At 46.7% G+C, this 15,921-nt stretch overlaps 1 protein-coding gene across 1 annotated transcript in view; it reads right to left on the bottom strand.

Moving 5' to 3' along the window:
- Window positions 1-11,971: 11,971 nt before the first annotated feature.
- The window catches only part of ZCCHC24 (zinc finger CCHC-type containing 24), a 138,963-nt gene continuing 135,013 nt past the window's right edge, over window positions 11,972-15,921 (bottom strand). Inside the window, exon 4 of the mRNA XM_074907126.1 lies at window positions 11,972-12,317. Coding sequence (XP_074763227.1) covers window positions 12,285-12,317 — 33 coding nt within the window. The 3' untranslated portion in view covers window positions 11,972-12,284. The remainder of the gene's footprint in view (window positions 12,318-15,921) is intronic.

The following is a 15,921-nucleotide window of genomic DNA, read 5'->3' as shown; positions in this document are numbered from 1 at the left end:
TTTGCATCCATATCTTGGACCTGGATATCTGAGGCAGGCAGGTCCAGCCACGTGGACTGGGGTACAGGGCTGGACCAGGGGTGCTGCGGCTTTGTGCCCCTCCAACAGGTCACTATTTTTAACCACACCTGAGAAACGTTGGTGTGAATTCCTGGTTCTTTTTACCAGCCAGGACAAAACCCACATAACTGAGGAAAATGACTGACTGTGTCTTTAATATGGGGTCAGGGAGAAGTTAAAAATGTGCAGAGACAGAGTTTTTGGGGGAAAAACTCTGTCACCGTTCTCATTTTCACTCACCTCCTACTTAAAATTCATCCAGGAAGGTAGGCAGAGGAACACAACAGCTGCTAAAATTACTAGGTGAAATCATTTTTAGCAGGCGCAAGTGTCTTGTGGTTTTCCTGCTCACTCTCTTCCCCTCCACTCCTACCTCATCCTCCACTCACTGCAGTTTCCTCCAGAGAGGCTTTTGTGTCGCTGGTGTCTCTCTAATAACAACGGCTGTCCCAGCCAAGTCGAAGGCGATCTGTTGGTGATGTGTGGCAGCTGCAGCGCCAGCCTCTGCCAGGACCCTGGCCCTGAGGAGGAACCTTGGGCTGGGCTCCCACGCGTGGCTCTCTGAGGGCTCCTTCTCCGGCCTCACTACTGGCACAGCTGACACGAGGTGGTCCTCAGAGATGCAGAGGAGTGTGAGGAGGAGGCGTCAGCTGCTAGTGTTTAGGCTTTGCTGGAGCAATAAATTTGCATTAGTACTAAATGATGCAGTGTCTTAGCTGTTTTTTCTTCCCTGCCAAAAGTCAGTGTTTGGTTAGGATTTTATTTTTTTGGAAGCAGCGTTGCTATTAACTTGATGGTTGCCAAGGCCAAACAAAGTGCAAAGTGTCCCTGGAGAAAGCTGTGTGATTCTGTACATTAAAAACCGGGGGATGCCAGCATGCAGTCTTGGCCTCGCAGCCTGTCACATGCTTTGCTTATGTTGCCAGGACCCTATAAATATTTTTGCTGCATTTCTTAAAGAACGTTTCCTTGCTTAAACAACAGAAGCTCAAGCTTTGCATTTTTTGGTCTGATTCTTTTTCGGTACAGGGTTGTACATCTTGTGGGAGGAGTGTGCAGTGGAGCCAAGGCAGGCTGGCTGGGCAGGGGTGAAAGGGTTATAGCTTGGGGCCAGCACGCAGTTACACCCAAATGCAGAGCTAGAGCCCGTGTCCCCCACCCTGAGCACAGCATGACATAGCTGTTAACCCACTAACCCTTGGCCCCTTGACTCACTGGTGTATGCAAACAATAGGCTGGCCCTGCACAATGGGGAAACAAAGCAGATTGCTGCCCTGACAGGCGCCGTAAGCATTAATTACCCGTGGTTGACAAGGGAGGTCTTTAAGATTGCTGTTGGGTCTGTGGCAGCACCTCAGATCAAGAGCTGGGGCTGACTTCGCAGGGCACAGTGTATGTACACCAGGTCACGCAGCTCCTGGCTCAAAGCTGCCCAAGAAAGTAGTCCTTTGGCTTGGATGCCTCCCTCCTTGCTCTTTCCATCACCCTCTCTCCTCTAGGCACAGTTGGTGATGTCAAGCAACAGATTATTCAGGGCAAGGGAGCTGCAGAAAGATCTATTCCTTGGCCCCTGATGTGAGGCTGTGCAGCTCAGTCCCCTGAGATACTTACTCCCTCCACCCCACAGAGGAAGCCTGAAGGATGCTGCAATTTAGCCCACTGCCAGAAGATTTGGCCGTGACTGTGGCATCCCTGGGTCGGCGGGGTGCAGCCAGAGCTTTGTTGTGCCCTGTGAGGAGGGAGCAGGCTCAGCCCCTGCACAGCAGAGCTGCTGGCGTAAGATCCTCTCTCCAAAAGTGTGGCTGTCTCCCACACCCCCTCCTGATAGAGCAACGTGCTCACAGCTGTGGCAACAGCAGCCGTGAGGTTCTGAAGGCAAGGCAGGATTCAGGGCTGCAGGCTGGTGGCCCTGCAGGTGTTGCTCCCTGTGGGGTGACGTGAGATGGAGCTTGTGGCTGTTGCTGGCTTTCCCTCCCCAGCTGCTGGGCTGGCAGTGGGGCCAGGCAGCATGGCACAGGCAGGGGGACATGATGGTGGCAACAGGCATGTTGTCGCAGGGCACTGTGAACACACGTGCTGCTGCTTTGCTTTCCTTGCACAGGCGTTCAGGTGCCTGAAGATTCACTTTTTCTAATGTCCATCTGGATCTTGCCCTGTAAAGTATCTCCCCAAGTCTGCAGTGAGAGCATGTAATTCCCACCTGCCTGAAATCATGCCTTAATACTATCTTCTGTCCAGTAAACCTAGCAGCAAAGGCAGGTGTTGACTGGGAAACCATAGTCCAAGTGTGTGCAGTGTGTGCAGTGTCACCAGTTTCTGCCCCTCATGCAGCAGCTGCGCCTCCAGCAGGGGAGGACGGGGGAGCTCAGGGCATCTGCCTTCAACCCGTGCTGCTGCCTCCTGCCTGTGCAGAGCAGAGGTCTCCTGGCACAGCTGCAGCTCTTGGGCTCTTGGTACTGACCCACCTTCAGAGGGTGAAGGTGGACACAGCTGCCCTGGCTCAGAGCAGTGCTCCCGCACTCTTTGGGGTTGCAGGCTCATCCGTCTGTGGGAAATTAGGCTTGTCTGTCTGAAAGCGTCAATCCCAAATTGCTGAAGCTAAAAGAGGTGCAAGGATTTAATATATTGGAAAAAACCCCCACTCTCTGCTAAATGCTTTCTTTTGACTGTAGGCTAAACAGAGCTCGAGGGTTCAAAACTGCAAAAGTGGAGATAACTGGTGGACTGGGCACCTCTGGGGTAGCTGTTATTACAAACTGCTTGCTTGTTAGAACTGAGTCACGTTGGATCAAGGCAAGGCAGATCATTTTCCCAGTGCTTTTATTTTGTTTCTTTTCCAGTTGTTTTGAAACACTGGAAAAGTGGTTTGATGCCCCTGGATTTTGGAAAATAGTATTCATGCACACAGATGCAGGAGTGCATAATGAAGGAAAACTAGATACTTCTTTTAGTTGTAAGGATGACTTCATTTCTGAGGTGAACTGGAGGATTATATGATGGTTAGTTAGAAAATGCATAGAAATTGGTGTGGAACAGTACGGTAAATAATTACGTCTTGTTTTTCTCTACCTTTTCAACACCATTCCCTTCATGCTGAAATGAAAGGAAATGCTTTTTTCTCTTCACAATAATAAGAAATAATTTTCCAGAAACCATCCTGGCCCAGGTGGCCTTAAACAGAGTTATAAAACTGCATCTGGTTCAACACACAATTCACAAGAGAGGGCAGCCAAACTGTACCCTGATGGCTGGATGACATGCCCTTCCTGTGGGGTCCTGCTGCATGCAAACCCAAAAGCTGTGGCCAGCCCCTAATTTTACAACCCTGCTTCTCAGCCATGCTCAAAGATGCGGCCTTTGAAGTTTGCAGCTAATGCTTCTCTTTGCTGTTAGGTTGTGATTCCTGAGAAAGGTGGGGGAGGCAGTGGGTATGGGGGAAGCTGGGGGCTGGTTACCTTCACCTTCAGGCAGCACAGCAGCATTTCAAAGCTGCTGCTGATATTTTTACTCCTATTTATTTACTGTCTCAGTTAATGAGGTTTATATCCTCTTCTTTCTTAGCTGTTTCAGAGGGCATCTGAGGAGCAGGGTGGCAGGGGGCACCTTCACCGGCCAGCAGCAGCAGGAGGGATGTCCTCTGCTGCCAATATTACACCTGAGGTGTGACGGCAGCATCCTGCATGATGGAGGCAGAATAACGTATTCCTTTGACTTTATATTTTCTTTTCTTTCTAAACTCAAAACACAGGTGAAGGAGCAAGGGTGTGAGATTGAAGAAAGAGAAAACCACAGTAACATGCAGCAAAGTGCCCTGTGGGTCAGTGAAACAAAACCAACTCTGAAACCAGAACAGCTCAGTGTGGACACAGTACATTAGAATACAGATGAAAAGAGTATTTTATATCAGTAGGAGACAAATCGATACAGTCTTTCAAAAAAAAAAAAAAAAAAAAGAGGTAAACCAATGTGTTTTAGGAGCCGCAGAATTGGAAAGTTGAGAGCACTGATATATTAGCTGGGAAATCAGCTGTGTATCTGAGCGGGCAGCTGGGGAGGAGATATGGACAGAGCACACAGCTACCTGCAACTGCTGCAGGACTGCAGAGTTTACTGTCCTCATTCCTTCTGCCAGCACTGGTTCAGAGGTTTCTTCACACCACCTGAGCCTGAGCCGTCCCATTTGCCCACAGTGAGAGGGAGAGGCTCTGCGGACCTGGCACCTGGGAGCCTTTCCATCCCTTCTGCTGAGTTGAGGAGCTGGGCTGCTGGTTCCTCTTCAGCTGGTAGGCTTCTGCTGACATAGTTAGCAACAGCCTCCTAAGCCTTTAAATATAACTTAGACTTACAGCCTAAGGGCTCTGCCTTGCTCTCAGTAGGACTTGGCAGCTGCAGTCATTATTATCCCAACTAAAAGCACTCAGGTTCCGTTTTTTCCCCCTTTTGGGGCATTTGGGCTTCATCTGCCCAGAAGCTGCTCCAGTTCCTCAGGAATGAAGCTGACAGTTTTTCAATGGCTGTTAACAGCCTTCAGATAATGCAGGTTTGTTCCCTTTTGTTCTTTGAGAGCAGGGCCCCTCAAAGAGCAGACTGAACTCTGTATCAAGAAGTCAAAGGGTTAAAATAATATTGCCCCAGCGTGTCACTGCTGCCTAAGGTCCTGGGCTTAACAAGACCCCAAATTGTTACTGTTCCACTGATGTCATTTGTTATCCTGAATTTTGCCTTATTTTATTATTTCAGTGTTCCTGTCTCTAAAGTCGTAGCTTCAACATGTATTCTCCAGTCACTCTCTCAAAACCTGGCAGAAATATGAGTCTGGATGATAAACTAGTTCTGATCTTGTCTGTATTTGACATGGTTTACTCGGCAAGCCGGTTCCCTGCTGATTGAGATGCTGAGGCTGATTCTGTCCCCACCCCACGTGTCTCTGGCTCATTCCTTGCCATTTAGTCACAGAAGTGGGATGTGCTGGGAAATGATAGTGGTTCCAGAGGAGGAAAAACACCAGGAAAAATGACCTGTGCCCATGTGGTGCGATCCTCAAGCTGATATAGATCTTCAGTATTCAGTGAAATTTTTACCCTGTTCCAATCCTATGTAATTTATTAAGACAAGACTCTTTCCTCCTGGGGAGATGCTTAATTTATGGACAGTTATTTCTTAGCTTTTTTTCCTATAACATGACATCTCAGTATTAGGGTCCCAGTGTTGAGGTGGCTTCATTGCTATCAGCAGACCATCAGCATAAATGAGGACAGACAGTATTTTACATGTATTTTTTACTAGCTGGCACAGACCAATGGATAGATGGAAGAAAACTCCCAAAACCGCAGACTATAGAGGAGAATGAATAAAAATAAAAAAATAAGCTAGGTCCTTTATTTTTGGAAAGTCTCCAACAACCTCTAATATGCGTTAGTGAGATATCAACTTTCTGCCTTGCAGGATGAACTATAAAATATTATATCTTAGCCCTGCACATTTTCAAGTTCCTTGTCCTTTATTACAGCCACTGGTTTATTAAAACTGGAAATGGACCTAGACCAAACCTCTGCCTGACTATGTCTGAATGGCTGCATCCAAACCCTGCAGCTTTTGAAAACTGGTCTCCGATGTTTAAAACAAGCCCAAGCCCAACACAGCAGTAAACAACTTCTCATTTCTCCTTCCTTTGTTCCCAACCTGAACAAAAATCCTTGCACCTGGATGTACAAAGCTATTAGGTTCATGGAGTAACTCCTTACCCATTAATGTTAAAGGCAAAACGCCCAGTGTGGTTAGCAGTGACTGAGGATTAAAACACAATGCTTCTTGAAACTCTTCCCAAGCATATATGATCAATGATGAGTTCAAAAGTATATTACTTTTTTTTTTTTTTTAAGTCCTCTGATGTGATTTGTTCTGTTTGTAAGACTAACTGGCAGTAAAAGGTATTAATTTCCTATCACTTCATTCCAAATTGTCCTTCCCTTGTCCTTGTGTTTTATGGTCTCCATTAAGGAATGTTGTCCACTGGATCATTTTTATTGGCTTTGCTTTTTAATAATCAGCATTCATGCTTAACACAGGAGTTTTTTGGTAACAAAATTCATAGCTTAAAAACCCAAAGCAGACCCTCTTTCACTTGGACAAACTTGAAATATGATTACTTTTATAAATTATAAATAAAGGCCTGATAGTTGATGTTTAGTGGGAAACTCTCCCAGTGTATTTGAGATTCCAGTTTTTCAGTCTCCTCCGATAAGAAAACTGCTGACTTGGCATTCTAGGGAGATGTATTTTGTGCTTTGTGTTCTTGCTGTAGCTGCCAAGGGTTAGCAAGCCTCTGGGCTGCAATGTGGCCAAACCATGAGCTGCCTATGCCACTGCGTTCCCTCGTTAACCATAACAATATGCTGGGAGCTTTGGGTCATCAGGCTACTGTTTCCACGGTCTTCCTCTCGGTGGCACCGTCACCAAGATCTGGGAGGGGGTCTGTGGCAGCCCTTACCTCCACTGCTGCACCGCTCACAACAGCTCCCTGCAGTTTACCCTCACTGTTAGAATAGAGATGGTCAGCTGGGACAACACATAGTGATGGCCACTTTTTATGTTTACAACTACCACAGAGAGAGTTAGTTTTAAAAGAGGTAATGCATCTCCCCACTGTTTATATGTTGTCATTTTTTTCCCATGGTAAGACGCTGGGCTAAGTCTCAGGCTCAGAGGACGCAGCCCTGGGGTGAGTGGGGCTGGCCAGCCCTTCCTGCAGATAAGCCACTGCTGGCTTCATCACTTGTGTAGGCTATTGGTGAGGCTGTAGTTTGGGGAGAGATACAAATCTCTGATGATAAATGAATGGTTTCAACTAAAAGCAGCTACCGACAGATAGAACTGAATAGCTGCATGGGTTTTGTAAAATGAAGGGAAGAGTTTGCAGTGATTAAAATGACACCTCTAACACCTGATTTGCAAGAATGGTGTTTTCTCTTGACGTCATTTAGTGATATCAATTTGTACCAAAGATGGACCAAAGATCATTCATGGTCCCAGGGTGTCTCTAAATGGTCTGGCAGAAGTGCTTGGTTTTGAGGGAAACGTGCTGGTTTGTTATTGGGGTTCACTGCTGGCCTCTGTTAGAGATTTTTTTTTTTCTTCCCCATGATTTGATCCAGCAGTTCACCACAGGACAGTTCAAGGGGGAAGTAACCCTTGTAAGAAAAAACCCCAAAGTGCTGTAAAAGCAATCATTCTGATGCTAGTGGGTGAGGGCCCAGTCAAAGAGATGACTATCCAGCTTAAACACTGCATCAGTAACCAAAAAAAAAAAAAAAAATCTAGTACTTAAAATGAAATTAATTTTCTCTTTGGACTGTGGTCAGGTTAGAATCAAGTTTAATTCCTTCGAGCTGTGCTTTCCCTCAAACACCGTTAGTTTTTAGAAGCTTTTCTAGGAGAAGCCAGTTCATTTGTCTTAGAGCACATTGTGCTGCTGGGTTTTGTCTCAGTGGAGGAGGAAGGCTGGGCTGTAACTGCAGTCGCTCCTAATGAACTCATACTTGTCACGTATCCAGGACTAGATGGGCTTGTCTGCCCCTCACACCCGCCCAAAATATAGCTGTGTCCCAGGCAGATGACCTCCACCCTGAGTCCTGCAAGGACTAGGCGATGCTGAGGTATACACAGGCTGATGTATCCCGCCCCAGGGACTGCTGGGACATACGGCTCTGGTACCACTGCCAGAAAGTGATACAGGACAGCAGAAACAGCTCAGCTTTCCTTTCCTACAATCCCAGAGGAGCAGAGACTGTGGTTGCCCTGGGAAGTATGCAGGGAGTGAGCTACTGCAGGCAGCTGCCTGTCTCTCCCCCAGTGGAGCAGTCAGGCAGGAGGGGCAGGAGCTTGTGACAGGATCCCAAAGACAGGATTTTTTTTTTCCAGTAGCTGATATACTCATGCAAATAACAAGCAAGATTAATTAGAAATGCTCATTAATGACAGAAGTATGATATAACTGGCAAAGCTGAACCTTATAGCTTTCCTGAAACATTGGTTCCTCCAGCAACAGCCTGCTTAGGCTGGCTGAGCAGCACTGGAGAAGTGGAAGGCAGTGCTTTGTGAGAGGGGCCTTTGACATGCTTGTGAGATATGAAAACTTCACATTGGGGCAATCTCTAGATGTCATGTCTAGGCAGTCCTGGTGTGCACAGAAATGGAGAGTGAGGCCCTCCTGTCAGAAGCAGCAAATGCGGCGGCTCGTCTCGGGCTGTGCAGCCCAGGATGACTCCTGAACCCTTAACTGAGCTCCCCCATCCACACTGCCACTGCTGCACCTAAAACCTGGGGAACCCAGGCTGTGGTCTTGCATGATGTCGTAGATTTGGCTGATAAAACCAAGAGCATGACAGAATGTGCTTTACCTTCTGTGCCGCACATGACTTGGGGCATCATGGCTTTCTGATTTGAGAAGAAAGTAATTGTAACATCAATAAAGAATCTGAGAGATGAATTGGAATTTGATACTTGATAGCTCTTCTGAAGTAGTCACCAAATGTGTGTGGGATGAGTGAGTGGGTGCAGTCAGTGCCATTTTGCAAGGATTGGGACTTCTAAACAGATTCCTGATCAATCCTTTTCATCAATACATGTATAAAATCACTGCTGGTAAATCTTGTGGACAGAATGATGATAAACAGGTAACAATGATACCAGGAAAGTCAGCCACAGCAATGGGAGTGGCACGATGGGTTCATGTCTACAAAAGTGGGTTTTATATAGCCAACTACAAAGCTATACTACTGAGAACACAGTTGGGAGCATGTATAGATAGGGTATTTAATCTTAAAACCTGCATGTTTGAAGGAGTTAAGGGCTGCAGTGGAAGCAAAACTCAGCATGAGGTTCCCATATGGTGCAGTGGCAAAAGGGACACTGTGATTGCCAGGGTTAGGAAGCAGAAGAGGGGGAGGTTCTATATTTCAAAAGGAGAGGCAAACAAAGGCATGCTCTTTCTGATTGAAGGACCATTTTCAGAAGAAATTGAAAAATTAGGCAACTCGCAGAAAAGAGTCACAGAAATGATTTGGACTGGAAGAAAATCCCTTCTAAAAAGAGACTTTTTAGCTTAAAGTAAAATAAAAAGGGTAAGGGGGGGAGGAAAGGACCGTGAGTGACTTAATTACACTATATAAGTAAAATGTGGGAAAAAATACCAGGTACTTAATTTAGCATATGGAAGCACAAAAAGACTCAACACCTGCAATCTGAGGTGTGTAAATTAATAGAGGAAATGAGGATCAATGTCTGACTGGTGAGGACATTTAGCTTCGGACCAAGCCACCAATTGATGCAGGTCTCTCAGTCAAGACAAAGTGACTCTCTTCGAAGATGTGCCAGAAGAGTTATTAGACTAAATATGAGAGTAACTGTCTGACATTTAATGACTTGTAGCATATGGGCTGTCAGAATAGATGTTTTAATGCTCCCTTTCAGCCTCCAACTGCATTAAAACCCCTCTTTCCTGATGTGAATCTTGGCTTCCCAGCACCCCTTATCATTTCTTTCTACTCTTGTTCTGTCTGTTCTTGGAGGAGTTACACTCTTTCTCTCCTTTTATTATGCCACTGCAAACAAAAACTGGAGGTTTTGAAGGTCCTGAAGTAAGACTCCCAGCTTCATCAGAATTCAAAGGGAACTGGGTGTCAAACACACATCTTGTGAAAGCCTCAACCCAGAGCCCTGAAATTTGGTGTAGATTTGAAAAACCTCATAAAGAGCAAGTTTGCTGATAGTGGGCTGTCTTGAGTTTTATTCCTTCATTTTAAGCATTTTTCTGATGGGGGTTCTATAAATATGCACAGTGATGACTAGAAATCAGAGAGTACATGTCTGGCTGTCACATATGAATTTTTTGCAAGGAAAATCACCACAGTTATTTTACTGGCTGGTTATCTCAAAGCAGCAAGTATCCAGACAGTTGTCTCCAACTGTTGTTATTAAATTCAGCAGGAAATCCATCCTGTCCAAAAGAATTATTAGTTTCCATTGCTCCTGGAGATGTCCGGAGATGTTAATTTGTGCATGATTGTGTTGCACAAGTAGCCGGCCAGTGAGTAGGGCTGTGGTTTGGTATCATCCCTGAGCTCTGGGAGCTGGGTGGTAGCTCTAAAACTGATGTCAATGTCTAGGCCAGGGGGTTATTTATGAAGGCAAGTCATCCCAAAACATCCTGATTGCTCCAACTATAAATACATTTCACATCACAGGGCAGCATCTGAAATTAGTAGTTTAACATCTCAAAGTGGGGCCCAGATACCCTTAGCAGTAGTCTTTGTCATGAAGAAATTGATATTTGTCAGCTATTTCTGCCCAGGGGTGTGTGAGATACCACAGTTTCCCCTTTTACTCACAAGAGGAAATAACTGTGGTGGCAATCTGATCTTTGTCAGTGCTCTAGATGCTCAGTCACAAAGCAGTGATCTTTTATACTGTAAGGCCTGTTGGGTGGGAATCATCTACTAAAGGGAGTGGAAAGCCGAAGCAGGACTGGGGAGGGGTTTACCTTGACTGACTGCCCAGAGCTGGGTCCCTCCTCACCAGCCTCACCTCAGTGCCTGTGAGGAGGGACCACCCTGAGGACCTGAGACTTGCTGTGTGGGGACCTGGGCTGCAGGAACTCCAGCAGCCCCCAGTAGTGTTTGAGGAGCCCTCGCCTGCTGCCAGGGATGCTGTGTGTCCAGCCACACTTGCTGCTGCCTCCACTGCTGGGAAAGTGACCAGATGACAAAACAGCCATAAAATGTAATTCCCAGTGCTCTGCCAGTCTCCAGCATACAGGTTTTCCTCTTCTCCTCTGTACAGCATGGGAGAGCTTGAAAATATCCCCTGACTCCCCACTGGACCTCTTTCCTTGGCCCGCAGACAGCTGATGGGATGGAGAAACCAGCACGCTCAGCCTTGGCCTGACCTCCCTCTGCAGCGTTCCTTCTCTGGTCATGTTGGTCGTACCGAAATGATAGATGTTATCCTGGCGTAAGACTAGCAGCTTGTCAGTGTAATTGCAGTACTCAGCCACCAGCACCCATTTGTTTTTCAGAAAAATGAAAAGCTCTAACATGTTTAGAAAAGTTCAGAATTGTATTTAAAACTCTAGTTCAGCTTGAAAATCATTGTATTTCTGGCAACCTAAATACACGAATATTTTTAAGGGGATGTCTGCATCAGGTCTTCACTTAGCTCTCTCAGTGTATAGCTGTCTGGCAAAAGTCTCAAGAAACACGACAGCACAAAAACAATCTGCCATATCCTTGAGAAGATAACCATGCAGCATGGCCATTGTTCAGTTGTTTGATTTTATAAAAGATACTTCTGGACATAAATAAAAGAGGCCCTGGTGAGAACATGCACACGTATCAGGGCTTGCTGTTGGCGCTGCAGTGTAACGCATACTGTAGTGGATGAACGCTACAGTCAGTGGTGTGGGGCATCCTGTGGCACCAGTGGCTGGAACAAGGCAGCTGGGGAGCAGCAGAGTCCCCCAGCACCAGCACAAGCTGCTGGCATGCCCCTGGGGTCCGGGGGGTTTGGGACTTGTGGGAATTGCTGTGCGTGCATGCCAGTGAGTTGCTCCTAAGCCAGATGAATCCCTGGACTGGTCATGGAGGTGGCAGGCAGAGTTTCTTGGAAGCCATCAGCATTTCACTGTGTCCTTTCCATCTCATCCTGGATGCACAATGGCATACCCAAGGAGCAGTCAGCCTGCCTGGGTTCACCCTGATGTTGGTGAACTCTGCACAGCCTCCTTCCCAGTGTATGGCTAGTTCACAGGGCTCAGAAAGAGGGGCTGTACCTGCCCTTCACCTGGAGAAAACAGTTGATGGCCAACAAGGCTTGGTGTACTGAGGTTTCAGATGCACTGAAGCTGACCATCTCATTTATTTTTAAGGAATGGTTTCAAATACGTGTGTAACTTTAGAAGAACAGTGGATTGTTATGCTGTAGTCAACCCCACACTGGCTTTATAAATCATTAAGAAATGCATGACAAACCTGGCAAGGCTTTGGGTTTTATCTGTCATGCTTTACTGTTACCACTCTATGTCCAGGATGCCTGTGTCAGCCAAGGAGCACGCCCCTGAAGACTAGCAAAAACTCCTTTCTGATCTTCTGCAGACCATCAGGGCACATTCTCAGGCACAGCACAAATACCCCCACAGTCACCAGGCTGGATGCAGGTCTTGCTTTGCTCTATACTGTGCTGCCAGGTAAATGGGGCCGACCCTAAAACAAAGCAAATGGTTATTTAGTAAGCCTTCAGGTCAAGATGTTTTAGAAAATAAGTATAGAAGAAGACAGGTATAGAAGACAAAGCACAGAACCCAAACCATTGATTATCAACAGTAGATTTCTTTCCCCTCTTACCCAAGTGCAGTTTCTCCAGCTTGGTGTCTCAGGGATCCATCGTTCAAAGTCTCACACTCTCTCTTCCCTATTTCCAGAGGACTGCTCCTCTGTGAGCTCCAGCAGTAATCACACTAAGTTGGGGTTCAGAATTTCTCCATCCGTTGACCTTCCCTTTTCCCTCCCCTCTGCCTTCGAGCAGGTTGCTTGGGTACCCGAGAGTACCCCACCAGCCACTCAGTGTGGCAAACATAAGTGCCAGCAGTGGCAGCGTGTACCACACACGCTCCTTCCCTCAGCTCACGTGTGGTCAGGTGGGAATCATGTTTAAGTCAGCTTTTCTAACTACTCCCATTAATTTGCCCTTCATTCACAAAGTTTTCCATGGATTTATATGCTTCATATATAGAACATTAATTGCAAACTCATGAACTTTGGTCCCTTTGCAAATTCTTATGGAGAAATTAAGAAAAAAAAGAGCGTGTTGTCTAGCTATCTCTGGGCAGCGTGCCCTTACCACCGTCTCTTGCTCTGGGAACTTCATGCCACATGCATGCTCCATAGTGGCCCCTGCAAATGAGGCAGGGCTTTGGCAATTAATAATGATACTGAAAAACAGTTTTAAATGGTAAAAGGACAGCGCTGAAACCACACACACAAGCTAAAACCACTTTTCCACTGATGAGTTCAAGATGGATAAAACCCTTTACATGTTGCAGGGCTCCATACAAGGAAGAATTTGAAGCATCGACCCTTAACATTTCCTATCTTTCAAGTGCTGTGTTTTACTACCTAATGGATTACTGCTGACAACTCTTGATTATCTGGTGTAGCAGATGAATTGGGTTGACCAAGATAAAGTAAAAACAAAGATAATACAAAGCATCTGGCAATTAAATGGGAAGAAAATATAGAAGACTGAACATCACCAACCTGGGCAGGAGTGGCCACAGAGGACTGTGTGATGGGAAAGGGCTGCAGTTCATCCAAGCCCTTTTGCAACTCACTTTGGACTCCCTGTGTTCCCAATATGATTAATACGCAGCCTGGATAATCAGCCCGTCAGTGGTTGAGGGCTGTTTTATTTTCCTACATGGCTGTACCACTCCAGTAAAGCATTTTGCACTGTGTGTGTTACTGATGATAGCTCAAAGTGAGGTCAGCACAGAAGACCGGTGAGCATTTCACACCATTAACCATGCCTGCTTCCCATGCTGCAGACCCCTGCAAACCACTCTTGGGCTGGAATTGGCCAGCCTGGCCTGTGGTGATGTCCTCCCTGCCCCAGCTCTGGATGGGCAGTGCAGGCTGGCTTTCCACAGCAAACTGGCTGCAAATGGATTTCAATACAGGTGTATGTGGGGAAGTGATTTGTGAATCATTCCCAGATGTTGTAAAATGTCTCCAGCTCCCAGCCGAACTGCTGGGGGCTTTCAAAACAGCTTACCACTAGCTGGAAAATGTTTATAGAGGGGAGCAAAAGCCCAGAACATTCATTCACGTTTGATTGCTCAGTGTGAGTCAGGACCCCTTCCTAGGACTTAGGGTATTTGGACAAGCTGGCTGCAGAGAAGATGCACAAAGCCTTATCAGGCAGCTCATTCAGGAGTGCTTGCAACTTTCTCAGAACTACTTTCTGACTGGCTTTTTTCCAAAGTAACCATCCTTGCTCTCTCCCTCTGGCACCGTGACCCTGGAACAAACGTATCACTGTTTTGGCATGTTTGGGACATGCTACCACAGTACAGCAATATTATGTGTCAAGCACAACATATGTTTTGGAAGAGAGTTTGGTTTATTTTAGCTGCTCCAAATTTACTTGACCTGTTTAATCCAGCTTTCACACTACATCATCTCAGTCACTGGAATTGCTTTTAGGTCATGCCCCACACAACATGTGCAGCCAGTTGGCCTTTCATCTGTATGATTAATTGTCCAAAAGGATTTCCATGTGATTAATATAAACCCCCAACATCCATGATAAGCCAGGATGCTCTGTCCTCCACATTATGTTTGGCAGGTGCAGGGTCTGGCCCACTGAGAAAGGAATAGTGTGAACAAGGCATGTTGGGGAGCCCAGACAGCTTCGTAGCTGTGTGCTGTCTGATTGCTGCTTATCTAGGCTGGGTGTAAGTTAATATTGACTCAGTCATCTACAGGAAATCAATGTAGGGCACAGCTCATGGTGTGGGCACCCCTGTCCTTCTCTGGATGCTGAACTGTGGCTTTGCATGGCTCTTTGCTGTTCTGTGTACGGAAACAGCAGCTCAGGCCAGTGCTGGCGTGGGAGCCACTGTCAGGCACAGTGGTACATAGGCATGCCTCTCCTTCTGGGAACGGCCCCTCTGAACCTGCAGCACAGTGCTGTGGCTGCAGAAGTGGGAGCAGTGGTGGCCAGAGGCTGTCTCAAGTGCTGCTGTGGTCCAGAGGCTGAGGGAGGTCTGAGTGCCCGGTAAGTTCCATGGCTGCTGCAGGTGCTCTCCAGCCCACACTTAGCTGGGGGATGGAGTAGTTAACGGTGCCCTTCTCACAGATTGCACCAGGATGAATGCCCCAAGCATCATCAAGAGACAAACAGGCACAACAGCTACACCCTCACCCTTACACTTCTGTCTGTTGTAACTGTGTGGCATCTGCATGTAAGTTTTCTGTCTTTCCAGTACTTTTGCATAGTTCCCTGAGAGGGTTTCATGCCCCATACAAAATGAGATGATTGCTGTTGGCATAATTTCTTCAGAAGTGAGCTTCTCCGTCCCCACTCCTCCCCTCTAGTTTCTCCTGCCAACAGCAACAACCATCACCCCTGCCTGTCAGCCACTCCCTTGCCAGCCAACTGAATCATACTGGAGATGGGAGGCTTTTTTGGGTACTAAAACTTTACAAGGCAAAGACTTACAGAATACACCCATATGCCCTGCCTGGAAACTGGCTCCCACCTCTGTGGAAAAAGCCAGGCAGTCTCAATTAGGCATTCATGGAAAGTGGGGACAAGCTGGGGCCAGAGCTGGAGGCTGCAAAAGTTTCCACATTTGCCAGCACTGATCTTGCAGACCCGTCTGCTAACTCCGTCTTGGGCTCCTTCTCACTAGGCAACCAAATGTGCTAAAAGGAGAAATCAGGAAGATCATTTTCACACCCGGCTTACTGTGTTTGGGATTTTTTTTTGCTGCACTGCAAATCCATTGCACTACGTTACTTGTCTCCCCTAATGTTCAGGGGAGCAAAGTGCTCCCCTAATCAGTGTACTTTCCACTCTGAAGAGCTATTCAGTGGCTTCACCTGGCCAAAAAAATGAAGAGGACTTCAAACAGGCCATTCACAGGGTAGAAAACTCAGATTCATCCCTGATGAGAAGGCCTCCTAGAGCTATTGAGCTATATGAGGAGTGACAGAAGGAGCCCTGAGAAAAAGAAAAGGTTGGGATTATTTGGCTGTAACCCAGCTGCAGGTGGCCATGCCTGGGGACTAACAGGGCAACCAAGAA

This window comes from Athene noctua, chromosome 5 (assembly GCF_965140245.1).
Source record: "Athene noctua chromosome 5, bAthNoc1.hap1.1, whole genome shotgun sequence".
In the NCBI taxonomy this organism is placed as follows: Eukaryota; Metazoa; Chordata; class Aves; order Strigiformes; family Strigidae; genus Athene; species Athene noctua.
The sequence above is the reverse complement of the archived record's forward strand: the minus strand, read 5'-3'. Positions and strand labels throughout refer to the sequence as shown.